This window comes from Guillardia theta (assembly GCF_000315625.1).
Source record: "Guillardia theta CCMP2712 unplaced genomic scaffold GUITHscaffold_36, whole genome shotgun sequence".
Classification (NCBI taxonomy): Eukaryota; class Cryptophyceae; order Pyrenomonadales; family Geminigeraceae; genus Guillardia; species Guillardia theta.
The window spans coordinates 561,601-586,230 of record NW_005434638.1 but is presented as its reverse complement, the minus strand read 5'-3'; the positions used below and the strand labels follow the sequence as shown (position 1 = coordinate 586,230).

General features: G+C 51.2%; 12 protein-coding genes across 12 annotated transcripts; 5 read left to right on the top strand and 7 right to left on the bottom strand.

The window, feature by feature from the left end:
- Window positions 1-155: 155 nt before the first annotated feature.
- On the top strand, window positions 156-2,336 carry GUITHDRAFT_139213 (hypothetical protein; the record flags this gene model as incomplete). Its single annotated transcript, XM_005832240.1, has 8 exons — window positions 156-186; window positions 525-586; window positions 636-735; window positions 774-855; window positions 907-1,283; window positions 1,332-1,419; window positions 1,489-1,544; window positions 2,257-2,336. 8 exons carry the CDS (start codon window positions 156-158, stop codon window positions 2,334-2,336), a joined length of 876 nt encoding a protein of 291 aa, XP_005832297.1.
- A 432-nt stretch (window positions 2,337-2,768) lies between these two features.
- Window positions 2,769-3,539, bottom strand: GUITHDRAFT_108955 (hypothetical protein; the record flags this gene model as incomplete). The annotated part of the gene is made up of 1 exon (XM_005832239.1): window positions 2,769-3,539. One exon carries the CDS (start codon window positions 3,537-3,539, stop codon window positions 2,769-2,771), a length of 771 nt encoding a protein of 256 aa, XP_005832296.1.
- A 4,091-nt stretch (window positions 3,540-7,630) lies between these two features.
- On the bottom strand, window positions 7,631-8,626 carry GUITHDRAFT_108954 (hypothetical protein; the record flags this gene model as incomplete). The annotated part of the gene is made up of 1 exon (XM_005832238.1): window positions 7,631-8,626. The coding sequence occupies one exon, from the start codon at window positions 8,624-8,626 to the stop codon at window positions 7,631-7,633; it is 996 nt and encodes a 331-aa protein (XP_005832295.1).
- Window positions 8,627-10,081: 1,455 nt separating this feature from the next.
- Window positions 10,082-10,641, bottom strand: GUITHDRAFT_152794 (hypothetical protein). The gene is made up of 3 exons (XM_005832237.1): window positions 10,328-10,641; window positions 10,264-10,287; window positions 10,082-10,237 (listed from the first exon to the last, which is right to left on the bottom strand). The coding sequence occupies exons 1-3, from the start codon at window positions 10,415-10,417 to the stop codon at window positions 10,139-10,141; spliced, it is 213 nt and encodes a 70-aa protein (XP_005832294.1). The 5' UTR covers window positions 10,418-10,641; the 3' UTR covers window positions 10,082-10,138.
- An 899-nt stretch (window positions 10,642-11,540) lies between these two features.
- On the top strand, window positions 11,541-12,461 carry GUITHDRAFT_152793 (hypothetical protein; the record flags this gene model as incomplete). Its single annotated transcript, XM_005832236.1, has 1 exon — window positions 11,541-12,461. A coding segment is annotated over exon 1 (856 nt), but the record flags the coding sequence as incomplete, so codon positions are not given.
- Window positions 12,462-14,052: 1,591 nt separating this feature from the next.
- On the top strand, window positions 14,053-14,992 carry GUITHDRAFT_108951 (hypothetical protein; the record flags this gene model as incomplete). Its single annotated transcript, XM_005832235.1, has 7 exons — window positions 14,053-14,114; window positions 14,175-14,292; window positions 14,370-14,402; window positions 14,447-14,486; window positions 14,533-14,607; window positions 14,837-14,885; window positions 14,932-14,992. The coding sequence occupies 7 exons, from the start codon at window positions 14,053-14,055 to the stop codon at window positions 14,990-14,992; spliced, it is 438 nt and encodes a 145-aa protein (XP_005832292.1).
- A 291-nt stretch (window positions 14,993-15,283) lies between these two features.
- GUITHDRAFT_108950 (hypothetical protein) lies at window positions 15,284-15,595 on the bottom strand (the record flags this gene model as incomplete). The annotated part of the gene is made up of 1 exon (XM_005832234.1): window positions 15,284-15,595. The coding sequence occupies one exon, from the start codon at window positions 15,593-15,595 to the stop codon at window positions 15,284-15,286; it is 312 nt and encodes a 103-aa protein (XP_005832291.1).
- Window positions 15,596-16,168: 573 nt separating this feature from the next.
- GUITHDRAFT_108949 (hypothetical protein) lies at window positions 16,169-18,862 on the top strand (the record flags this gene model as incomplete). The annotated part of the gene is made up of 6 exons (XM_005832233.1): window positions 16,169-16,702; window positions 16,746-17,018; window positions 17,069-17,466; window positions 17,517-17,864; window positions 17,919-18,778; window positions 18,819-18,862. The coding sequence occupies 6 exons, from the start codon at window positions 16,169-16,171 to the stop codon at window positions 18,860-18,862; spliced, it is 2,457 nt and encodes an 818-aa protein (XP_005832290.1).
- A 110-nt stretch (window positions 18,863-18,972) lies between these two features.
- GUITHDRAFT_108948 (hypothetical protein) lies at window positions 18,973-19,675 on the bottom strand (the record flags this gene model as incomplete). Its single annotated transcript, XM_005832232.1, has 2 exons — window positions 18,973-19,005; window positions 19,061-19,675. 2 exons carry the CDS (start codon window positions 19,673-19,675, stop codon window positions 18,973-18,975), a joined length of 648 nt encoding a protein of 215 aa, XP_005832289.1.
- A 269-nt stretch (window positions 19,676-19,944) lies between these two features.
- GUITHDRAFT_108947 (hypothetical protein) lies at window positions 19,945-21,273 on the top strand (the record flags this gene model as incomplete). The annotated part of the gene is made up of 2 exons (XM_005832231.1): window positions 19,945-20,376; window positions 20,443-21,273. The coding sequence occupies 2 exons, from the start codon at window positions 19,945-19,947 to the stop codon at window positions 21,271-21,273; spliced, it is 1,263 nt and encodes a 420-aa protein (XP_005832288.1).
- Window positions 21,274-21,345: 72 nt separating this feature from the next.
- On the bottom strand, window positions 21,346-21,747 carry GUITHDRAFT_108946 (hypothetical protein; the record flags this gene model as incomplete). The annotated part of the gene is made up of 1 exon (XM_005832230.1): window positions 21,346-21,747. One exon carries the CDS (start codon window positions 21,745-21,747, stop codon window positions 21,346-21,348), a length of 402 nt encoding a protein of 133 aa, XP_005832287.1.
- Window positions 21,748-22,285: 538 nt separating this feature from the next.
- On the bottom strand, window positions 22,286-23,010 carry GUITHDRAFT_152792 (hypothetical protein). Its single transcript, XM_005832229.1, has one exon. The coding sequence runs from the start codon at window positions 22,661-22,663 to the stop codon at window positions 22,472-22,474; it is 192 nt and encodes a 63-aa protein (XP_005832286.1). The 5' UTR covers window positions 22,664-23,010; the 3' UTR covers window positions 22,286-22,471.
- Between the last annotated feature and the right edge of the window lie 1,620 nt (window positions 23,011-24,630).

The following is a 24,630-nucleotide window of genomic DNA, read 5'->3' as shown; positions in this document are numbered from 1 at the left end:
ACCCTACGGAACTCCGAAGGAGACCCTTTGTGACCCCTCCTATTCCCATCCGAAGTATACATCGGATGAGGTATCGTCGGAGAAAAACGATCCACTACCGGTACATTTGATGTGCGACTACTCATACTACCCCTCCCCGAGTCAAATTTCGCGCTATGGGCGCAGTAGCGTCGGGAGGCTGCGGATGTAAGTTGCAAGCGAGAGAGGGAGAGGAGGAGGGGAACAGTAAGAGCATACAGGTTTTGAGAGGAACAGGGGAGGAGATGAGGTTGCGAGCATGGAGAGGAGAAGGGGGGAGAGGGGGCAGAGGGAGGAGAGCGGAACAAAGGGGAGGGGTAGATGAGGGAGACGGAGGTGGAGATAGAAGAGGGTAGTAGCATGGCGAGCCGATTAGAGAACAAGGTTGTATCCAGCCGTGAAAATTTGAGCCTTTGAGAGAAGGTTTAGATGGGAAGAGGGGAAATCGTTTAGAAGAACTCAGAACAAGACAAGAACATTTTATGGTTCTAACACTTCTGCTTCAGGTGAGGAATCTTCCAGGGATAAGCCGGCGGAGAGCATAAACGGCAACGTTGAAGCCATCAAAGTGCGTATCTTAGCTGACGCCCATGTGTCTGATTGGATCTCGTAAACAGATGAGACACGGTAACACGGCGCTTCATTCAGCTGCTGTGAGAGGAAGTGCGAATGAGATTAAAGCCTTGGTACTTGAAAGAAAGGCTGACGTGAATTGCCGTAAGTCTGAAGCTATGTGCGGACTTAACCTCCCTAAGGCCATGCTGTATCAGAAAATATCCATGGCCAAACCCCACTGCATCTCTGCGTATTGTCCTGTGCGGACTTTGATAAAGTCACGTAAGTTTTCGAATGATTCCGAACAACTCTCTTGTCTGACTGCTCTATCAGGATAGCAAAGCTTTTGGTTTCACTGGGGGCTCGAACTTACATCGAAGATCACCATGGTCTCTCCCCTTTGGATGTGGCAATAGACTGCGGAGCGAAGGATGTGGAATTGTACCTGAAGGAAGCCTCAGTAATTCTTGGTTCATTGACATGCCGTCCTCTCACAGATTTGCAGACCAGAACGTCCAAGGACAATCTTGATAGCCAGCGAAACGATTCACCTCTTCACAAGGAGAAAGCCAGGTTGGAGATCAACACTAGTCAGGAGGGGTTTTCTGCAACCCCGGAATCAAGTCCCATGACGGATCGCGCCTTGGCTCTTTCACCTGGATCCTATCAGTTCGGCGTTGCCTTCGATCCAACGCTGCCCCTTCCCACAAGTAAGAATTCATCTCTCCGCAGCAGCTCTGACATGCTCGGGTCTTCAGGCCTGCAAGGTCTACAGATGCAGGGAGTACTGTTCGAGAGAGTGCAAGGCGATCCTACAAGTTGGGATGAAATCTTCATGGCGCTCAGGTCTTGCATGCCAAAACCACTCTTTGCTACTCAGCTCAAACGCTCTCTCTTCCTTTGTGTCTGTTCCAGGCCAGTGCAGATGCCTCTCACGCTGGAGAGCAAATTGATTCCCAGAGAGATTGCTGGTGTGTATGAACCTCTGCACGCACAAATTGAAGTGACGATTTTGCCCCGTTCCTTCCAGAAAACTTGGAGGGATCTCGCTGGAAGCTGGTGCTGGTCAAGGTCGAGTCCTTGCTCTTCTGCCCCTTCTTGCATCTCACATGTTCCAAAACGACAGGGACCAGCTCACCGAAGTCGCGAAGGCGCGCGGCTGCTGCGATGTGAAGAGACTCTACAGATGGAAGAGATTGTTTTCTGTCAGGTCTCGACTCTGAGAGAGTAAGGGAGGGAGGAGACAGGGTCCAGTCAGCCATTCTGAGCCTCCTCTGCATCCAGGGAGGACAGGAATGCTATCTGCCAGCGTCGCTATGACCTGAGGGAGGAGTTTTTGTCTCGTGGAGAGCGATTCAGAGACTACGAGAGGACCATCAACCCTTGCGCTTTCAAGGTGCAGGATCAAGACTCCCTGCTCTTCTTTCCTCTTACTCCTCGCCTCGCACCCTCCTTCCCTCCACGGCTCTGAATCTCCTCCTTCCCACATGCTGTCCAACTTCTCCACCTCATCCGCCCTCCGGCGCGAAACCAACACTTTCCTATTTAGCTGCGGACGGTTCATGGAGGTGATTGGGAGCTCGTGGCTACAACGGAAAATGCACGGAATCTGTGGACCAAGAGGGTGAAATGAAGGATGGAGAGGAGGAAGGGATCTTGAGGTAACTCTGGTGTTCTTGGCAGATTGCAAGTGCACGGGAGGAGACGGCAAGGGAGGAGGAGTTTCTGCGCTGGGAGTTGAACGAGACTGGGTTCCGTATTGATTCTGTAGATCGACCGATCGAGATATAGCAGCACGAGAAATGAACCTCTACAAACACACTGATGCACTCTTCATAAACGGCATGAGAATCGTCAACTTGTCAAAACCATCTCTTTTTTCTTCCAGCACATACATGGAGCAAATGACAGACTTGTAGAATCCGTGACCATGAATCTCATGACTGAGCTACCCCTGCTGTCACCTCATCCTGGAAACCAGGAGGTTCGTGGCGCAAATCTGCTTGTTTTCACCTCTTCGTGATGCCGAGTTCAACAGGAATACAAAGTTTCGGCCCTCTCATCCTGCCATGATGTAATTCATCTCTGATACAAGGTTTATTTACATCATGCATTTGTTACAACATTCTTCTCTGTACTATTCCCCACTTTATAACACATCGATCCTGCCCCGAATTTCTTCCCTTCTCCCCTCGTCACTGACCTTTGCACCATATCAAAGCGAACTTTCGCCTCTTCCGACCATGCAGAAAGTAAGCGGCAAACGCAAATCCAACCATCAGGACAAACAGGACAGCGAAATTTGGGAGCTCTTGGATTGAAAGAGATCCCCCACGCTTCAAAAGCAGCATACCGTGCCTGGACATGCAGACCGGAATCGTGTAGGCGAGATGGCCCAGCCATGTCGTGGAGAAGACGATCGATCCAAGGCAGTACAGAGTCGTAAAGACAATGTTTGCATCCACTGTGAAATTCGCGTAGTAGTTCTCGCAGAAGTGCATGAAGACGCGGGCAACCATCAAAGTTCTCAGGAACTGGCTGATAAGCCTTCGGCATCTCAAAGGCAGATACTGCCACCTGATGATGATCCACCAGCCAAGGAGGATAAGCACCACTCTGACGTAGACAAAGATATCTGTCATGCGATTCGAAGGACCCCTTCCCCATCGGAACAAAGCCATCGAGATGTTGTAGAACGTTCCCAAGAAAACCAGTACTTTGAAGAAAACAAAATCGGAATCGAGGAGCCCAGACTCCATGAAGTACTTGCGATATCTTGACTCTGTTTCTGGATCCGGAAACTCGTTAAATGCCGTCAGCTGTACCCGTTGATCGGGCGTCCTTGCCATCACTCTCGCTCTGCAGATTCCATTGGTTTGCAGCCCAAGGATCCTATCTACTTCATCAACTGTTTCTCTGTTCGCATGAGGAGTATCATACGAAATCGCAAAGTGGCGATTTGGCATTGAAGAGTTCAACGAGAGAGCGGGAAAGAGTTAGATGTGTATGGTATCAAAACGCACGCACACCGTCAAACCATCATACGCCACCACGAAACTGAACCACTTTGAGTGTAAGGCTTTGAGCGCCTTGAGTTCCAACAGATCTTTCGAGTTACCTCAACACCAAAGAGAACGGTCTGTGCGCCGCAACACTAAAACGCCATGTCTGCTCGCTCTCGCCGTTTCGCCATTCGTAAGGTCTCTCGCATCCTCAGCCACCGACGATAGTCGGACCGAAAGTGCCTGGACCCCACCCCACTTCCGGGTGTTCCTTCAATTAAAAAACTACCCCCACCCCCAAGAATATCGCACTCTGACCCCACCCTGAGAAAATCCCTTCCGCCCCCGCCACATTCGTCGCCACTACTGTGCCCTTCCTACCAGGTGTCGGATCGAACACTTTGTTACGAACGCCTGTAATTTTCACTTCAAATTGAAAAATCTCTATTAGTGTTTCAAACTTTATACAAAAACTTCATCCGCATGAACCAAGGAGTGTCCGCCGACCTATGACTTTTCCCCACCACCGGTACTGACCGTTCCCGCTACGAGCCACCCTACCCCAGAACTAGGGGATATGAATTTACACCCTCTCTCACCTCCACCCCGTCGAATAGATCATGACAACCTCGTTGAGGTGACGCCCCTCGAGGACCCTCGGGTCGCATGACCCCCTTCCACCTAGAGCTCTCTAGCTTTTTCACCACCCCCGCGTCCCTCGCCCCTTGTGGCGGGAGATCGCCGAGCAGATACCATGCCGTGACTGTTTTGTTGTATTTGCTTTGAGGTAACGTGACTGAAGGCTTTCGTCCAGGTGCACGTCTATGATCTCGTGAGTGATGACATACTAAATGTGTTTTAAAGAGAAATATCACGTTACTGCTTGGTGATCATGTTATGAAAACCATGACCATTGAAAAGTCACGTTACTCCGGAAAAAAATGGAAAAAAACCTGGGGACATGAGTTACAAGGCCCGGATCAGAGATGGTCACGCTGATTGGTGCGATGTAGCAGATGGGCAAGAAGGTTATGCAGCAAGAAAGCGATACAGACAGCATTGAGAGAAGAAAGAGAAGAGAGGTAGTACACGCCATAATGTCTTGTACAGGAAAGGTCAGGTTCTGGGTCAGGTTGGTCCATTGTTGTCTATCTTGTCGTTGAGTCTTTCACCATAGTTTTCTGCAGAGTTTTGTATTTCGGTTGATTGCCCGAAGACGATGGGGAAACTGCAAGATTTGTTGTCTCTGTGTGCTAGGTTTTGCAGGCTACTACTTCTCAAATATCTTTATGGCTCGCGCAAGACATAACCTGCATCGTACAACAATTGAAAATCGCCATCAAAAAGAAAAAAAAATCGAGGTTATTTCTCACGCTAGTTGGAATAACAAGATATGAAACGTGGACAACGAAGTTGCTGCTGTGTCTGCACTCATTTCTTGTTCGAACGAAAGTGATACTTTACATCTCTGTCACTTCGTTTCGGAAAATTAGTCACTGCAGAGAGAAGTTACTCGCTAGCAGTCTGCTTGTTGTTTATCTAAGGATTTATTGATTGTGAAGCGATATATTTCTTGGAACACTGCCCATGCTGAACTGGAGTGGTACATTGGACATGGTGACCTTTTCTCTGTCACGTGCACTGTGTGTGCGGTATGAGCCATGGTCCGGTGTACCACATTGCTCCGACTGTGTAATGGCAAGACTGTTCCATCTGTCGTATAAATTTCCTGAAGGGCGATGAGGTCAGTCGCAATCATCCCGGCGTCGAGCGCAGCATGTTCCAAGGCTTCTATCAACTGATGAATTCCTCAACGCTGACAAAGATACTTTGCTGGTAGCTGGGAATTCTGTGAAGTGTTGCCAATATCTTTTCTTGCCAATATCCTTTCCTCAACCGTTCGTATTCGCGTCCCTGACGAGTCTGCAAGGGTTTACGGTCGACACCGACGCCACTCAGAATTTGAAGATTCTGACTTGAGTTTAAGTGACGTGCCGGTCACGCGGCGGCTGTGGGGCTAGTGCCCGGCGGTGCAGGTTTTCAGTTAGGTGGAACTAATGATGTGGGAATTCATTAGAGCTTTCTTTCTTTGACACTCCAACGGTACCTGAAGGATTTGTTATATCTCAATCAAGAAACGACGGTAGAACCTTGATCAGACATTCTTGAGGATCTGATCGGGAGAATCACTATTCAAAAGGAGGCACCTGAGCTCACCATTAGAATGATACAGATATACTGACCTACTCTTCTCTTCTCTTGTTCTCTTCTCTACTTCGTGCATATCCTACAAGGCTGCGAGCCTTTGCACCTACAAAATTTGTAACCGAAGGTCTCGGCGCTAAAAAAACAAAACTCTCTAAAAAGAAATCTGAAAACCTCTTCCATTTGAACAGGAATTTGTTACAAGGTTCTCAGTCAACTCCAACTTCGTTGAACAATTCGAGCAGTCCGCGCACCAGCATCTTTCCTTCATGCTCCGCCCTCTCAAGGTATGTTCCCACTTGCATCTAGCCGGACTTTTCACGTAACCATCAGTTTTGAATGTTCATAACAGCATGCATCGCATCGCATGCATCGCCAGGGCGACAGCATGCATCGCCAGGGCGACAGAAGTGGAAGGAAAACAGCCCCCCCAATCTGCACGGAAACAGAAGAGGAGCGAAATTAAAATGACATATCGGTCTTCTTTGACCTGAGGTGATGTGCATGAAGTTATGTTAGGCTATATTGCATGACACTCTTCTCAGCAACCAGCCATTCCTCCAGATGTGACGGTGGCTGGGAAAGTTACTTAGGTTCAGGTTCTTCCCGAATTGTGAACACTCCTCTGTAGGGACTTAATATTCACTGAACTACGTTACCTTACTCACTGAATTTGCAGCAGTTTTTAAGCAGTGGTGCTAACATGTTGAACTTCAAGTTCTGTGTATATTATTCCGTCAGGTAACATCTCAACTTAATGTTTTTTCTATCATCCTTTTGAACAGAGTTGCAGGATGCAGAATTTGTTTTCCTCAAGAGGCTTCATCTTCAAATCTCAGAATATTTGCAACCCAACATAAAAACAGAGTAATATGCTTAAATTGTTCCAAGATTGATTTCCTTCGTATGCACGACTGCAAAAATCCTTACAGGTCAAGAGAAAAATTTCAGTTTTCAGATTGATCAGTATTGACAAGAGTCGAGGAAAGGGACAGCAAGACAATAAAATTTTTGAGGAGCAGATGATGAAGGATCCAAGAGGAAGGAAGAATGATCAATTGTGTAGGAAGGACACAGATGCTCCTGGGCAGAGGAGACTCAGAACAGAGATCAGTTTTTGAAGGGTCACGCAACACAGTGCATTCTCAGTTTAGACAGGTGTCTAAACATCGAGTTGGGTGTGAGGAAGTGTGAGACTTTTCCAAGCATCACCTCTAAAAGCGGTCACGATCATCTCATGCGTTTGTGCTGATGAGAAAATGGAACCGTGGTGTATATTTACATCCAGCATTTCAACAACCCTCGGACTTTGTCAATTCTTTCCCGGGCATCGCCGGGACAAACAGCTAGTCATAAATAAAGATAGCAAGCACCAGAGCAAGCACGCTGTCACATAGGAACAGAGCTGCTTGAACTTGTTGCAGTCGCAGTGTACAACCTTCACCGTCGTGTCAATGATGATGCAAGGAAAGAAGAGCGGAAAGTGGCGACCTTTCCATCGAATCCTGCTGCAGCCTTCCATGGAGTACCCTCAACGGACAAACGCTCGAGTAGATGTTTGAGTGTGCCTTGCGCCGGCGCGAGCACGAATAAAGTCATCTGGGCACCAGCTTCAATGACAAGTAGGCACTTGGCTCTCAGCCTCGGCATGAAAGGAGACGGATGACGAAGAACTGCTGCGTCTCGATTGGAACAACATGACCAGTGAAAGCCTGTTCTTCACATGTCCGAGACTTTACTCTTCACAAACATCAGCCGCATAACTGTGAAGGGGTTTGGCTACCTCCATGCGTGCCTCAAGAAACGATGTTCTTCGGCATGTGACCTCTCCTCTCTAAGGATCTCCCTGACTACAAGATAGAAATCCCTGCTACTTCTGCTTGCATTTCCTCCTCTCCTCTCTTCCATTCGTAATCCTTTAGCGCCCCGCTGTCTTCGATGGGTTTGATCTCAAACCTTGCAAGCTCCTCAACCGGAATCAGGAAAACAACCTCCACCTTCCACCCCCCACCTTCCGGGATGTTAAGCGCTTTCAGAGCCTTCAAGAAGAAAGAGAGTTTGAAAGAGTGTTTCTGTGCGATCGTTGCTTGTACAAACATCACCTTCCGCTTCTCTTGGTCGACCATCACTGCGTCATATCCTCCCTGAAACGCGCTAATGGGCCTCAAGCACGTATTTTGCGCAGGAAGCGTCTTGATGCCTTGCAATGATGAGAAATTCACCACAAGACATCGATCCCAGCTCTCGGTCTGTCTCGGGCCACGGTAAGTCACACTCAACCCTGTTTCTTCCATCTTCTTGAAGAAAAGCATCTCGAAAAGACTTTCCTTCACGCCCGGATTTCCAATGCCATAACTAAGAGCCAACTGCCTCAAAGTCGATTCTGCAGTACGCGCCGCAAGCGTACTTGCAACATACTTGCTCACTGGCAACCAGCTTCTCTTACTTCCAAACTCGACGTATGCTATCAACCGGTTGATAGCTTGCGGCGAAAACTCTCCTACGTTGCCCTGGAGGACGGTCTCCAGGTTCGTACCACTCTCAATGGCGTCGTCCAATGCCTTTTTCACATTGGCCACGGTTGTCTGGAACATGAACCGACATGAGCCCCCGGCGAGATAGTACTTCCTTGCGACCCGCTCCTCTCTCGTCTCTTGCCCATCCCATGTCGTGATTAGCATCCATCCTACCTCCACATCCATCTCCAAGAAGGGCTTCACTTGCTCATACAGCTCGTCGTGCTGCACCGCCTGCAGGTACTCATCGAGCGTCCAGGAAACAACCTTATGCGTCTCAAGCTTCATTTCTTGATCCCACTCTATGTACACCTTCCCCCGAGATGACATCGATGTTACGACAGCCAGCCGTCGATGTTGCTGGTCTGCATCACGCCATACCAGACACTCCGATACACGCCTTGATGAGTTTCTTGCTGTCTCAGGAAACCATCTAGTACTACCACATGCTTCTTGCCCTCGCGCCCTGCAAAAGCCTCCCGTCACCCCTCAGCTGCAGAGCTATACAAGATCTTGCAAAATCTTCGCCTCCCGTCCACCACTTGCATGCAGTAGATGTGTACAGGCTTCAGCCTGAGAAAAGTCACCATCCACTCTTTCATGTCCAGCGACAGGCAGAACGCTAGCGTCGTAGTCGTCTTCCCTGTACCTGGCGGCCCTTGGATCCAGCCCAGAGCGCCTTGCTCCAGCACTCGCTCTCTCAGGAAGCTCTGCTGCTTCGTGAAGGCTTCTCGGCAGTAGAGAAAAAGCTCCTGGTTGCTGACATGGCTTGCATCCATCGATAAGTACGAGCTATCGAGGCGGAAGCACTTTCTCTGCTCGCAAAAGCCCATGCGATCAAGCCCCGCCTCTGACTCCTCCCAAGCTATCCCTCGCTCTACAGATGACGGAATCTGCCTCAAAACCAGGTTCTCCTTGCGGAGCTGGGCCTCCTCCTTCTTGCGAAGCTCCTCCTCCTTTTTGCGAAGCTGCTCCTCTCTCTCCTTGCGAAGCTGCTCCCTCTTCTTGCGAAGCTTCTCCTTCTTGCGAAGCTCCTCCTCCTTTTTGCGAAGCTCCTCCTCCTTCTCCTTGTGAAGCTGCTCCCTCTTCTTGCGAAGCTGCTCCCTCTTCTTGCGAAGCTTCTCCTTTTTGCGAAGCTCCTCCTCCTTCTTGCGAAGCTCCTCCTCCTTCTTGCGAAGCTCCTCCTCCTTCTCCTTGTGAAGCTGCTCCCTCTTCTTGCGAAGCTCCTCCTCCCCCTCCTCCCCCTCCTCCCCCTCCTCCCCCTCCTCCTTGCGATGCGGATCCTTGTTCCTCTTGGGAAGCTGCTTCTGCTTCTCGCGAAGCTGGTTTCTCCTCCCATGATTGTGTAGCTGATCCAACTCTACAAAATGGTCTTGGTGGGCCTCCCGTTGACCACTTGCTTGTGGGGCCTCCTCCTCAACCTCAACCTTGGCTCGCTCCTCCCCCGTCTCTCGCCTTGTTCGACGAAACGTGTTCTGGAACACTTAATATTTTTGCAAAAATCCTGATGAAATTTGAAAAATCTTCAACCTTGTTCCATTTAGGGGGTAGGTTGTGGGCGCGCCTCAGAGTAATGAAAGCGACTTTAGATCGCTTTAGATTTGAAGTAAGAAGTTTAAGTTCGGCGCAAAGTTTCGGGAGTTGGATAGTTTAGGCCCGGGCCGGGTTCACTAAGGCCGGACGTTAGCGCAAGGGGTAAATTTAGGTTGTTTTGCACGGGCATTCAAAATCGCTGTGTACAATAGAACGTGGCTGACAATGATGGAATACCGGACCTCGCTCCGAGAGCAAACTTCAAGCGGCAGCACAGCGGAAGATCCGAGGGCATCGTAATGCATATGCTCAGCACGTCCCGCCAAAGGCCTTTCTTCCCATCATCGCCAGCACTGATGGCCTCTTGCAGGACGATGCGTTGCGCTTTCTGTGGTGGCTGGCGGATCGCTCGGCGAACTTCGGAACAAGGAAACGGCAGCGCTGGATGGTCTCTCGGCCTCGCAAGACGTCTCAGGTGAGCCGAGTGATCCGACTTGCAAACGCATTCGGTCCAGGATCTTCCGTCAGCTCAAGGCCTCCCTGTCCTACGCTGCCATCATCGCGGGTGCATCCCGGTATGCGTCTCATTCCTTCGGCGGCGGCCACCGCGACATCGCTGGCATGGCCGCGCGGGGGACTTGTCCTGCGCGCCGTTAAGTGAAGGTATCAGTTAAGTTTGGGGGACAGCAGTCGGCAGGATTGGGTTTGGTTCTCGCTGTCTTTTCTCTTCTCGCCGTTTGGCCTGTGCGACAGTGTCAGCGGCCCGGTCAAGCCTCCTCGACTCTCCTGATTGTCCTCGTACTGATTTTTAACTTAACTTTGAGTAAAAGAACGTGGCATTAGCGGCGTATCGAGGCCCGGTGGCAAGTTTTTTTTCACGGTCTCCATTCAAGTCCAATTTGAACAGGCGGTAACGCTCACAACAGTGCTCGGGAAAACATCTTCATCTGGGGGAAAACAAGGTATTGTTTTCCCCCAGAAATAGCCGTTACGGAATATTATTCAAATTTTCCTAACCGCTAATGCCACGTTTTTGAGAAATTGTGAGGGAAAACAAATACATTTTATTCTGCACCCCTTGCGCTAACGTCCGGCCTTATGGGGAGGTTCTTTCAGTTGTGTAAAAGTTCAAGTTTATTGAAGATCGAAGAAAGATCTAAAGTTGAACTCAGGCTTCTGAGGGCAAACTACGTATTCGTTGATAACTTGTAGATCATCATCGCGGCTTCAAGGCCCGGTGAGCCGCGGGGCCCTGAGTGACTGGCGGCAGCCTGAGGGCCTGGGCCAGTGACGGCCGGGCCGGATCGGACCGTGCCGTACTCGTTACCGTACTAAGTTACGACGGTTCCGATCGGACTGGGCCGGGCAGCGGCGCGGGCGGGCCGCCGGCTTCAGTGAAGGCTTCAAGGCTTCTCGGCCCTCATCGACTCTGTCGGCGCCGATCATAGTACTATAGTACCGTAGTACCGGCCCAGCGCTCAGCTGTTGACTAAACATTTACTCACTATTGCGACTGTGGGCAGTTAAAATAGCTTTTTTAAAAGTGAAGGTTCATCCTTCCGCCTTGGGCAGGGCCGTGGGTTGTCACTAGGATTTGTAGGGGTACACGTTGATGTTTTGATTGGAATAAGGTGGGGTCATTGTAGGGAAAAGGATGGGTGATCAATCAATACAAGCATTCTGGTCTCTTCAACGTAGGGGTAGGGTCTCTGTTCTTGGTGCTCGCAAATGCAGGTTTCTGTGTGGGGAGGGGTGCGCGCGCTTGCCATAGCGTATGGCAGCTACCGCCTCCTCCGCTTCTCAGTCTTTGCCTACAAGTGCATAAGAAGAGCGATCATCCTCAATCCCATCCCGGGACCCAAGGCCTCCTCCTTCTTCCTTGGAATGTACAGTACCTTGAGAGGCAGCTCCCCATGCTCCTGCGAGCTAAATTGGACTCGACAATACGGCAAGATTGTCTGCTACAGAAGCTTTGGAATGAATTTCAGGGTGCTAATCACCGATCCTGAGGATATGAAGTATGTCCTTGTCACCAACCCCAGGCAATTCCCAAAACCGACTCGAGAGATCACCCTGGTCCGTAGGGTCGCAGGAGAAGGATTGCTGGTGATTGAAGGCGATGACCATGCTCGACAGAGGAGAATCATCAGCGAAGCCTTTCACTTCGAAGCCATCACCAAGATCTACCCCGTCTTTGTTTCTGTCACTGAGAAACTTGTGAAAAAGTGGGAAAACCTCTGTGCATCTCAACCCCAGGGGCAACCCCTCGTGCTGGACATCAAGAAGGAGGTCTCTCATCTTACCTTGGACGTGATTGGACTTTCGGCTTTCGGGTTTGACTTTCAGTCGGTTGAGGGAGGGAAATCTGTGGTCCGAGATGCCTTCCAGGATATCATGCCAATGGGGGGCCTGAGCCTTCGAACAATCATTCTGCGGATGTTTCCAATTCTCGAGTATCTCCCACTCCCCATCATCATTCAGGCAAACAAAGCCACTGAGACTCTTCGCGGTACTGTGAGGAGAGTGGTTCAGGAGCGTCACTCCCAGATCAAGGCTGGCGTTGCTGTCGACGACGACCTACTGAGCCTTATGATCAAGGCTCGAGCAAAATCGGGTCAGGGCTTGACCGATGCAGAGCTTGCAAACAATGTGCAGACCTTCATGCTTGCAGGACATGAAACGACTAGCAATGCTTTGAGCTGGGCTCTCTTCCTCCTGGCCAAGAATCCAGGATTCCGCGAGAAACTCCGAGGTGAACTGTTCCGGAAGCTCAAAGGAAAGTCGCCGACGATGAGGCAGCTTCAGGACAAGGAGTTTCCACTCCTGTTCGCCACCATGAAAGAAACTCTCAGGATGTACCCGACAGCTCCTCTCACAGTCAGAATAACAACACGAGAGGAAGTGTTGTCCGGTTACAAGATCCCAGAAGGCACTACGATCGTGCTCTCTCCCTTCGTCCTCGGAAGGCATCCTGATCTCTGGGAGAGACCGGATGACTTCTGGCCCGAGCGATGGCTTGGAGCTAGCTCTGCCAAACCTGAAGCACATCCCTTTCACTGGATTCCATTCCTCTCTGGCTCCAGGCAATGCATCGGCAGGGGCTTTGCGGAGAAGGAGATGATGGCAACCTTGGCCACGATTGTGCAGAACTTCGATCTGGATCTCGACCCTCAATCCCCCGAAGTCACGCCGGAGTGGAAGATAACGATGTATCCTTCACACCTCAACATGATTGTCAAGAGAGTAAGCAGCCCAATTCTCCGTGAGATGCTGGTGTGAATATACAAGCAAGTTAACATTTTGTTGCGGGGAACCAGAGCAAGATACAACGATTTGAGTAGCACGGTTTCCCACGGTTCGCCTCATCTTTTCGCGTCTCATCCAAGCTTGACCTTGCTCTTCTACTTCAACATCCCATCTGACTGATGTCGTTTCCCCATTCAGATATCCCTTCCTCATCAACAAAGCTCCTGGCACCGCATAACTCACAAGAGGAATCTTATCTATTCAACAACTCCGAAAGCCCACCTTACGTTCAATCCCTCATTGTACTTCTCAAGGCAAACATCTTCACGGACCGTTCATCGTGACAAAGTTTACGTGGTAGATAACTTCATAAGGGACACAAGACCTATTCCAGAGTCGGGTAGAATTTACGAGGACAATCAGGAGTGGGGGGGGTAGAATGGGTGGGGTGGATATTGTATTGGGGTAGGGGTACCCATTTTCCCTATTTTAATTTGGACTTGGAACTGGAGGGGTGGATACCCAAAGTCCATCACAGGGTGGTCCAAAGCATACCTGCTTCAGAGCTTCAGAGTGTATGTCGGAAGGCGAGAGGAGGACGCAAGATGGGAATGGCCAGGGTGAACGAGGCAGAGTTGAGGAGGTTGGAGGAGAGTCCTTTCTTTTGTATGTATGCATGAGATGATGTTTGTACACTCATTGCTGTCATCTTTGAGGTTTGTTGACGTAGGACAGGGCAAGCATTGAAAACACGTCCATCGAGGGGTACAAACTAACAAACAAAGCGCACTAGATCGTTTCTAAGGAGAGCAATCGAGACACCAGAGAGTTTTCCATGAGCCATGATCTATGTGCTGAGTCTTGTACGAGCAGGGAGATGGTATTCGGGCCTTTCATCAGCCTCTTTCATCACTTCAGGGAAAGCATCAAGGGCTCTGAGGTGAGGCTCAACAATTGAACTTATCTTGACAAGCACGATGAAACCTTCCTGGCAGATCACTGTGACAATATCTCTATGCACTATCTACTTGCTTGCGAGGTGACCCTGCCTTATCAGTCGCTCCTTCGTATCTCATCCCGTTGGTTTGCTCGTGCGTAGGTGGCTAGCACCCAAAGAGGTAGAGGACGATAGAGACAAGAGGAAGAAGAAGCAGCTGGAGCCCTTGGTGAAGGGCAAGGCGTACACCAAGGACGAGCTCTTCAAGTACAATGGCTCGGTGAGAACAGCATGCTCTCATCGTTTTCGCACATATTCTGACTCGCCAACGTTCTCCTCCGCGGTTCCCTGGTTCAGAACCCATTGAAGCCCATCCTCATCGGCATCAAGGTCATGTTCTAGATGGATCTTGCAGACGGTGAGCGCAGCTGCAGGGAAATGTGTACGACGTGACTAAGGGAGGAGGATTCTACGGTCGGTCGCATGCTCCCTTCTCGCTTGTCGTGAAAAGATCTCACAGGCCCTGGGGGACCGTACGCTGCGTTTGCTGGTAGAGATGCATCGCGCATGCTCGGGAAGGCACAAGTGAAGCCAGGTGAGCAGGGAGGAACGGCAGGGGGAAGGTACAAGGAGAGAAAGGAAGAGGGAACAATCGTGAGGCACGAGGGGACGGCAGCACGCAGACAGGGCAGGGAAGAAGGAAGGAGAAAGAGGTAGGGGGAGGATGAAGGAGGAGGGAGGAGGAGGAGGAGAAGGAGTGCAGGCACGAGGGGGCAGAAGCAAGGAGGAATCTCCACATCGGAAAGCTCATGGGAATGCTGCAGATGAAAAGGATCCTTCCATTGATGACTTCACCCCGAGCGAGATCTCAAGGTGAGGGCGGTTGAGTTCACTGGCGGTGGTGCTGAAGAGGAAGCAGCTTGAACGACTGGGAGAGCTTCTTCTCTGGCAAATATGAGCTCGTCGGGACCCTCAAGTAGATGTTTCCCAACAGGTCCTGTCCTCTGCCATGCAAGAGGCGGTTTTGTATGTCATGGAATTATGAGAACCACTGGAACATGATCGCGCCTTTACTCGACAACTTTACATCTTCCTCGAGGAGAGGTAGCTATGTAGGAGCTACCCTCAGCTCACCCGTGGGGAACAGGCAGTCCTGAGATCATGGGGCTACAGCATGTTTCACCGCACGAAAAGCGATCGCGTCCCACCATGAAAGAGGAGGACTTCAGTTTGGCGACATCTCCTCAGCTATCCTTGTCCCTCTTCTGCTGCTACTCGTCAACCTCCATCATAGAACAAGTGTTCAACATTGTAGCATCCTTTCCTGCACCCCAACTCTCTACATTCGACGGAGTTCCTCCTCCTTCCAACTCATCCTGCTGGCCACTCTTCCTCTTGCAGGGCCTGCCAAGCTCTTGTCGCTGCTCGAAGACCAGGTCCCTGGCTTGAATCTCCAATAGCATGACACCGCTCCCCTCGTTGTAGACAGTGTGATACCTGATGCTCAAGCCGTTGGGCAAGTCGAAACCGTCCTCAATGATAAAGTCCCTCGACCTCAACCATCTCGTGATCATCATCTTCATCCTCAGGTATAGTTGCTGAACACAAGCAAGTTGGATCCCAGTCTTACCTTCCTGCTTTCCATGAGTACATTGAACAGCCTCTTCAGATTCCTGCTGTCGGGGATGGAAATCTCTCCGGGTGCCAAGGAGAAGGCGATGAGCTCGTCCAAAGGCAGGTAAGACTTCTTACCCACATGCTTCTCCTCCGTGGTCTGGAAGCGGTTGCACCTCCTCAACCAGTTGGTGCACCTGCAGCAGGAGCTGAGCCGCTCGTCCTCGTGGCAGGTCTTGCACAGCGAACTTATGCACTCCCAGGTGAAGGTGGTCTTCAGTCAGCTAAGCTCGAGGTTGTGAAAGAAGGTCTGCACGCGGTGGCTCCTGCTATCGTCACTGGGCTCTAGCAGCATACCACAGATCACACAGATGTCATAAGCCCTTAAGAAGCTGGGAAACAGCCTGGTGTCCAGAAACGTCACTGTCTCAGCCTCCTGCAAGGCAGCCTCCTGCAAGGCAGCCTCCTGCAAGGCAGCCTCCTGCAAGGCAGCTTCCTGCAAGGCAGCCTCCATCGTACTCCTTGGAACTTTTTTTGGAATCATGGAGACGAGATCAAGAAAAAGGGTTGACACTCCTGAACATGGTAGGACGGTTTTGCACAACTCTTCTGATGTTTTGGGAACGAAGCATACGGACCAGGATCTGAATGGCATCAATACCATTGGTGAAAACAATGATGTCAGTGTGCAAAATTTTGACAGCAGTGTTCCCACCGGTGCTACCCGCGTTGTCGCTATCAAGGCGACTCCCGTCTTGGACCCTTTCCTGGACGCCCTGAAGCTGACCCCTACCGGTCAGTCTTACCTTGGCAAGCTCAAGGACATCCTGAACTGCAACAAGTTCAAGGCTGCCAATGTCGACAAGATGGTGGCCGAGATCTATGCCGACTTCCCTGGAACCGACATCGAGGTCTTCTGCAAGCCTGGGATGCCCAAGGTCAGCTTCCTTGAGGCTAAGAAGGAGGAGCAGACTCTGGTCACCCGTCAAAGATGGGTGCAGATATTTGCGGCCTGGTGTGAAAAGCCTGATGGTGAGAGGCTGATGGTGAAGAGGCTGATGGTGAAGAGGCTGATGGTGAAGAGGCTAGTCTGATGATGAAAAGTCTGATGATGAAAAGTCTGATGATGAAAAGTCTGATGATGAAAAGTCTGATGATGAAGAGGTGAAATCCACCAAGAAGCAGTCCAAGGGCAAGAACAGCCATCTTTCCGAGGAGGAGATCAAGTTTCGCAAGGAGAAGAAGGCTTTCTTGGAAAGGAACCCAGGAACCCACCGTGTGCAGTTCCCTTTCGACAACCCACTTCATCCCTCGAGCAAGGAATTGAGCGTCTTCAGTCACGCTTGCAGGAACAAGGAGAGGATGTCGATTGTCAACAATGCGATCATGTACGTGCTGTTGAAGATGGGGGACGATCACTTTGAACTGAGTGACACTGCCAGTGTCTTGCGGGCTATGAGACCTACACAGACCTCTGCCTCCCCTGCAACGCCGGGCAGTACCAAGACACCGATCTAAAGTGCAAGAGCTGCGACGTCAACGCCCAATCCTCCGCCCTTAGCATAGGGGCATCCAACTGCAAGTGCAACAAGGGATATACTGGAGATGGCCTGTCATGTAGTGCCTGCGGCTTTGGGACTTACAAGGATATCATTGGATCCACACAATGCATATCATGCTCTCAAAACTCCACAACCCTGATCGAGGCGGCCACTTCCTCGATTGCAAGTGTAAGCCAGGGTTCTACGGCAAGGATGGCAACATATGCCTCATATGCCCCGAGAACCACTACAAGTCCGAGAGAGGAAACCGGCCTTGCACCCCTTGCCCAGCAAACATGGTATCATCCAGGGGTAGCGTATCCTCAGATCAATGCATATGCCCGTCAAGGTACGGCATGGCCTACAACCCACAGACCATGGGCTACGACGACTGTGGCTGTCCAATGGGATACGAGGGGTTTACAACATCCGACTGCAACCCTTGCAAGCCGGGTTACTACAAGGACTATGACGGCTTCGGCTCTTGCACCCAATGTGGCACCGGTCTATTCACCAACGACTATGGCTCGATCAAGTGCAGGTGTGAGGACAATAAGTTCGAATTCGAGGGTGTCTGTTACAACCCATACCCTGAGTTCTTTGACACCTTCCCAAGAGCCTGCGCAGGCAATTTGGTTCCTTTGCAAGGATCTACCTTTGGCTGTGTCTGCATGGCAGGAACCGTCGATTTCAATGGGTTCCTAGACTGTAGGCCCTGTGGTAGGCACATGACTTCTGATATCAATTCAAGAACATGCTACTGTGTAGCGAACTGGTACATGGATCCCAACGGCGAGTGCCAGATGTGCCCGTCAAACAAGGCTTCACCCGCCAAGTCCACCAGCGTCAACGACTGCTCCTGCCAGCAGTGCGAGGAGGGAGGGCAGTGTGTCCCCTGCGCATACCCTTGCCCGGCGAACAGCCACTTCGACATCAAGCCCTACAGCATCGACGACTGTCTTTGCGACAAGGGATACTACAAGGACGGGCTAGAGTGTAAGGCCTGCGGGATAAACTCTACAACTTCTTTCGCAGGAGCCACGGACCCGTCCTCTTGCGTCTGCTCCCCGGGCAACTACCGAGACTCCGGGGTCTGCAAGCCATGCCCTCTCTCCTTCTACAAATCATTGGAGGGAGACGGGGCCTGCACCCCTTGTCCCACCAACACCTTCACCTCCGCGGTAGGCCAGGTAGTCTGCCAGTGCTCCGATCTAAAGGTGGGCCCGGGTGAGAGCTTCAGAGTGGTGGCGCTGCAGGAGCTCATCATTGACACTTCCGACTGTTACCTTGTCATCGACCAGCACGAGCTCATTCCAGGGGAGTGGAACTCTGGAACCTGTGAGTTTTACATACAATCGCTGCTCTCGCTTGACACCAACACTCTGAGAGGATCCAATCCCTTTGCCATCTACTCGGTGGGGCTCGTCAACATCACGGGTGACATCAGACATCTTGCATCAGCCTCCGAGACCAGGGGAGCGGGCTACTATGCAGGATTCTGCTACTACGGGGGGTCGGGAGGTGGCTTCGGAGGGCAAGGGGGCTTTGGCTCGGCTCCTGGCGGCCCTGTGTACGGTGCCAAGGAGCTCTGGCCCTGGTACGCCTTCCAAGGTTCTCCGGGAGGTCAGGGAGGTGACTGCAACGTCTACAGCACGGAGACCAACCTTGGGGGACATGGAGGAGGCGGTGTGCTGATTGCCTCTTACACCAGTAACTTTCTCGGGAGGAGGGGGAGGGGGAGGAAGGATTGCCATATGGTCTCCGGTGATTTTCTACCAATCCATCTCGGTGCTGAGAGGAGTGGGTTATAACCAGATCCCCGCCTTGGATGGCACAATCTACGAGGTGCTCAGGGTTCCAGGCGACTACCAGACTCCGGCGCTCATGTGTTACTCCTGCAACAACGGCTCCTACTACGAGAACAATCAATGTGTGGAAATCGTTCCCCATCTCGTCTTTCTCAGTGATGTTCCTGTGCGCCCTCTGCATGACGCGGAAGATGTAGATGAAAAAGAACTGCTCGCATGGATCCCTGAGGACAAACATTGCCTTGTCAAAGGCGACGGCAAAGCGGTAGAAGGAAATGGCGTAGTTCCTCAGGTAATGCTTATCCCCATTGTCAATGCAAGTGTCGATATCCCTGCCAAGGGAATACAGCAGCCTGGTGCATGTGGTCTTGAACCACCTCGCGCTCTCATTGGACACGGTGAACCGCTTGAAGAGGGTCGTGATGATCTTGAAGGGGACCGCCATCCTCGTCTGCTCGGCGAGGTAGACGCGGAACCTCGAGCAGTTCGCCACCACACACAGCATGCCCTGGACTACAATCGAGGCCTGCGGCTCGTTGAGGGCCTTCCTGTCGATCATGGTCCTGAAGACCCTGGCGCGGAGGTTCATCTCCCTCCTCATCCTCTCCATGCCCTCCAGGGTGGCATTGTTGGGAAGGTCGAGGGGTTCGGCGAGGTTTCGGCGCTGGATGTTGCCCATGATGTTGACGTGGAACTGCATCACTGTATGTTTTCCGTAAGCTTTGTCTCCAAAAGGGTCCGTAGGGGTGTCCGGAAAGATAGGCTGTCCGTAAGTGCAAGGGGTTCCTTAAAACCGTCTGTGTGAGGGTGTACGGAAAGATAGGCAGTCCGTAAATGAAAGGGTTCCGTAAGCGTGGGCGGGTGTGGCTAGGTGGCAGTTTTTCCAAACCCGCGATTCGCCGGCCGAATTTATAGTGGCGGGACCCATAGGGTATAAGAACCCATGAACTCCCCCTGCCGTTCAAACGCATGCCGCGGGACTCAGAGAACATCGAGCTGCACGAGCGTATCAACCGATCCTACGAGCTCTACCCCCTGAGCAAGGACGAGGTGGACACCTGCCGCGCCCTCCTCACCCCCAGCAAGCATACCTCCATCATGGTGATGCCCACCCACCACATCAACGAGCTCGGAGAGTTCCAGGGCTTCCGCTTCAACGCCGGCTCCCAGGTGACCGCCGATGTCCTACCAATCTCCAGGAAGATGTTCTTCGGGTTGACCATGACGGAGTGCATATCCCCCGAGTCCGATGGCTCCAAGGGTGTCAATCCGAAGGCCATCGAGCTGCTCTCCAACATCGAGCTCTGCAAGGAGAAGATCCAGAAGGTCCTCACCACCATCCAGCAGGAATCCCTCCACAACAAGGCATCCTTCCAGTGCATGCCGGTCAACGCCTACACCGTGCATGAGGAGGGGGATGCCTACCTGAACGACTACAGGAGGTACACGGACTCCAAGTTCTGGTAGTACGAGCCGCCCGAGTTCATCGGCATCTACCACGGCTTCACCCGAGGCTTCATCAATGACATCCGAGAGCACAAGCTCTACATCGTCTGCTCGGGGGGGCTGAACTACGCAGCCCATGATTTCTACAACATGATCCTCGACATGGGCGACAAGGTCACCACGGCGGAGCTCTGCGAGAGCGAAGAGGTCCACTGGCTGAGGAAGGCGTCCCAGCGCGCCCGGGCCAAGATCATCAAGATGGTGGCAGACGAGTTCGGGCTGGAGATCCCCGTGGAGCTCGACATGCACGAGCACTCGAGCTCGGGGTGTTACATCGCCTCCCCCACCACAGAGACCCTCTTCCATGACATCCAGAAGACGTCCATGGACATCATCTCGGTCTACAACCATTCTTGCAACACCGAGAGCGTGGACAACGGCATCCTCTGCCCCATGCACCCCTGCGAGGGCATATGGCTCTTCAAGGGCTCGAGGATCAACTACAACGGCTACCAGTCCTACGGCACCGGCTTCGGCACCCAGTTCATCTGCGGCGCCTTCCCCACGGGCTCCTACCCCATCGCCAGGGTGAGGAGGACCGTCAGGGGCTTTTATGAATCAAGGAGGGACAACGTGAAGGTTTCCACGATCTCCATGGACATCCACCAGCACAACGTCGTCACCATCCCCGGGAGCATGTTCGAGCTGGAGAACCAGGACACAGAGAGCCTAGAGCTCCACAAGGAGTACTTCTCCTTTGACGAGCCCTTCATTAAGAACCTGGAGAATATGCAGTGGAACAGGGACAATGGGGTGGTGGAGCTCATGCCCGTGATCGTGGGGCTGGGCTGATGGGGTTGTCAATCATCATGCGTGGTCTATTCCTACTGCTCACCAGCCGCTCTCTTAAGCTGCATCGAAAACTCATGGTTTTGCGCACGAAGATGATGAATCATCAAGATCGGTCTCAAAAAGCTCATCGAGATCCACTCCGGAATCGCTCTCAAGGGAATTTTCTTTCTTGGAGAATCGCTCTAGCGACTCAAGCCTCCATTTTCCCTCGGTGATCAGAGGGTTGCCATCGTGGTCCGTGCCTTCAATGCGAGTGTAATACATGCGGATCCGTTGAGGTTTGGGGTCGACGGGTGTTTCTGGAGGCAGTTCGGAGTTGTAGACGTTGCTCTGTGCACGGATGGTGCGTGCACACCTGAATGTGGTCTTGATGGTAATGGTCTGCTTAACGTCAATCCTTACTGGATTCTGGATACGAACGCTGATCTCGTGCTTTTCGCCGGCCTTGGCTATTTTGTTCTGGATCTTGCACATTGCGCCAAGAATCTTCCTGCAAACAAGAACGGTTGCGAGAAGAATTGCAACTCGCAATGGACATGCAAGTAAAGTATGAAGCTTTCGTCAAGGAAGTGATGTTTCGTAAGGAAAGAGAGCTCGTTGAGACAAAACAGGAAATCTCTGTTCTTAGGGAAGAAAATAAAAAAATGTTCGAGGAAATGATGCAACGGTTCAGATTAAATGAATCAGGAGCAGTTCAATACCTTCCGATCAAGGAACCAGGAGGGGCTGATGCAATATGCAAGCAAAATAATACGAGCATGTCGAACGACATGTCAAGTCAGCATGTAAAGCAGCAGTCTTCCCTAGTGAAATTTCATTCCAAGGATATTTCTCGATTTGATGGAGAAGTGACTCTAGAATATTTCGTTGCAAGTTGGTTTGGGGAGCTTGAGTTTCAATTCCAGCGTCAAAGAATTCCTCCAGATCAAAAGGTTGACATTGCTGCAACATTAGAGGGTAATCGTGTGAGGAATTGGTTGCAAACATTGCGTGGCGAGGATAGATTAATTTCCACACAAGGTACTTGGGAATCATTCAAATCGTTGCTGGTGAAGGAGTGTTTGTCGTTGTCGCACTCGCAGTATATTTTGGGTGAGATTCAAAGTACCATACAAGGGTCAGAGGAAAAGACTTCGGATTTTGTCAACAGGTTTTCAGCTTTAGCAAATCATTTTATTGCTTGTTGCATGCTGTTATATCATGGACAAGGGCAAGTCGAGACAGCTTGCACAAGGTTTGGTCTTGAACGGTATTTCGCACAGAATTTGTTCAATGAGGTGACCGCGAGTTTCGTCATGAAGTTGTTGAGTGACTTGGAGAGGCAAAATGTGAACAAGACTTTGAGTATTGGGAGTTTGTTGCCAGAATTGTATCGAGAGGCTAAGTCCATGGATTTGACGACCGATGCGTATGGGAATGACAGGTCAAGGCATCATGTGGTTTCGTACGACGATGAGTCAGCGGAGGATACCGACGAAGATTCTCAGCATTCAAAGTGCACTCTGCGCTACTCAATTGAAATGACTTGAGGTGGCTGCCGTTTTCTTGTTATGCAGTATCTTAATGATCAGCGAAGTTCATAGAGATGTTTCTCAGATGATAATGCGCTTGGGAGCGTATGTTAGGGGTTACGTAAGCGGATACGAATACTTCAGTCAACTAGCCGCTGAGCTGTCTTATCCGGTCGGTCTGGTTGGTTTGGTAGGTTTTGGTCGAATAAAATGGATCCGAACTTTCTATACGTTCAGTGAGCGCGGTTGTGTTGAGGTTCCTGTTTGCTTGTTAACGGTTCAAATTCACAAAGTCGAAGCACATCATCAGGATTGTCAATCCCTAACAAGGGTACCATCCAGGCGAGAGAACAGGGGAGGGGTGGAGAATGTCCAGGTCTGCACACAGGGTAGGGTAGCGCTCCATTGTAAGAAGCTGGCCGTGGCGCTGTAATAGGCTGATAAACTGACCCCCGCTTGAGGTGTGAACCCATCCCCCCCCTCCTGGTACGGAAGCTGACGCTTGAAGAAGGCAAACTCCAGGGGAGACAAGAATGAAGAGCTGGCCAGACCGAAGTCAACGTCCGAGCCTCTGTCAGGCAATGGCCAATCAAAAGCCTTGCCCAGCTCCAGGAGAACACTCTGGTCGAAAGCAGCGCATGCATCAGTCACGAGCTCAGGATCGATGCCCCGTAAGAAATACTGCAAGGTTGGGATGTGAGTAGCTCGAATAAGGTGTTTGCAGGCAAAGGGATGTAAGGTACTCAGCGATCCCAGCTTGTGGAGGTCATCGTCAAGAGCAGCAAGCTTTTCCTGAAGCCAGTTTCTGATGAAGTCTCTAGAGCCCAAAGGTATGCCGCCTACCACCACTCCCGCCGTCTCGACCGAGAAGCTCCGCAGGTCCGCACATTCGAGCTTGATGAAGGCAACACTCGCTGCATGCTGGTCGGAGGGTAAATGGACCCATGAAGGGGAAAAAACCTTGGGAGTCACAACCGTTGAATAATAATCATACTAGCCTGGGCCCTCGGAACGGCCGGGCTAGTCACAATACGTGACTCAGTAGAGTTTAGTCCAGGCTCTTCCCTTGGTTATCTGATGTCACGGTGGTTGGGCGACTTCGCCAAGACTTCTCCAGTCTGCTACCTGAGAGAAGAGCAGGTAAAACCCTATTTCACATCCCTCCTCCCTCCTCCCTTCCCTTCTCCCTCCTCCCCTCCCCTCTTCAAGGCCTTCTCCCCTCCTCATTACATCTCAGAGTATCATAGTCAGTTTTAATCAATGTACCATGTCAGTCACTCTCCTTCTGTGTCCAAGGAGTCTTTGCTATAGGACTGCAAAACGGTTCGGTCGTCAGACCTACTTCCACTATCATCAAAACTTTCCTATGACCCCTGATTTCGGCCTCTCTTTCATCCTTGCGCTGGTCAACAATACAAGCTCGCCAGTGACTATTATCTCTGAGATGTAAAATCAACACCTCTGTCCCGGTATTACACTCCTGCACGATCTGTTCAATGCTCCCTTGCTTCATCTCGGACATCATGAACAAAGCAAGATCGACCTCAGGGGTAAGCAGCTTGCCAACAATGTTACGGCACTCCGATGTAGGTACAGCAGTGCTCCTATTCTTGAATTCTGCCCTTCCAATCATTCTCTTTCTCGTCTCATGAGCAGGTCCTTGAAACTTTGCGTCAACCTGGTTCTGGTCTGTCGCACGCGTATAGTACCCATAAGCCGCACTTCCTTTTCCTGAACTTGTAGCTGAAAACGGAAGCAGATTTTGGATGCAGGACGTTAAAATCTCAAAGAAATCTTCGAATTGATTCCCGACCGCAATCGTCTCAAGGATTTCATTCACACTTCT

What these genes read in the sequence shown, in the direction of transcription:
- GUITHDRAFT_152794 (XM_005832237.1), bottom strand. Translation starts at nt 10,417, where the DNA reads ATGAGACGCATACCGGGATGCACCCGCGATGATGGCAGCGTAGGACAG. An exon ending in ATCCTGGACCGAATGCGTTT is followed by an intron (nt 10,288 to 10,327) that starts GCAAGTCGGATC and finishes ACGTCTTGCGAG; the next exon opens with GCCGAGAGACCATCCAGCGC. An exon ending in AGAGACCATCCAGCGCTGCC is followed by an intron (nt 10,238 to 10,263) that starts GTTTCCTTGTTC and finishes AAGTTCGCCGAG; the next exon opens with CGATCCGCCAGCCACCACAG.
- GUITHDRAFT_152792 (XM_005832229.1), bottom strand. Translation starts at nt 22,663, where the DNA reads ATGGACTTAGCCTCTCGATACAATTCTGGCAACAAACTCCCAATACTC.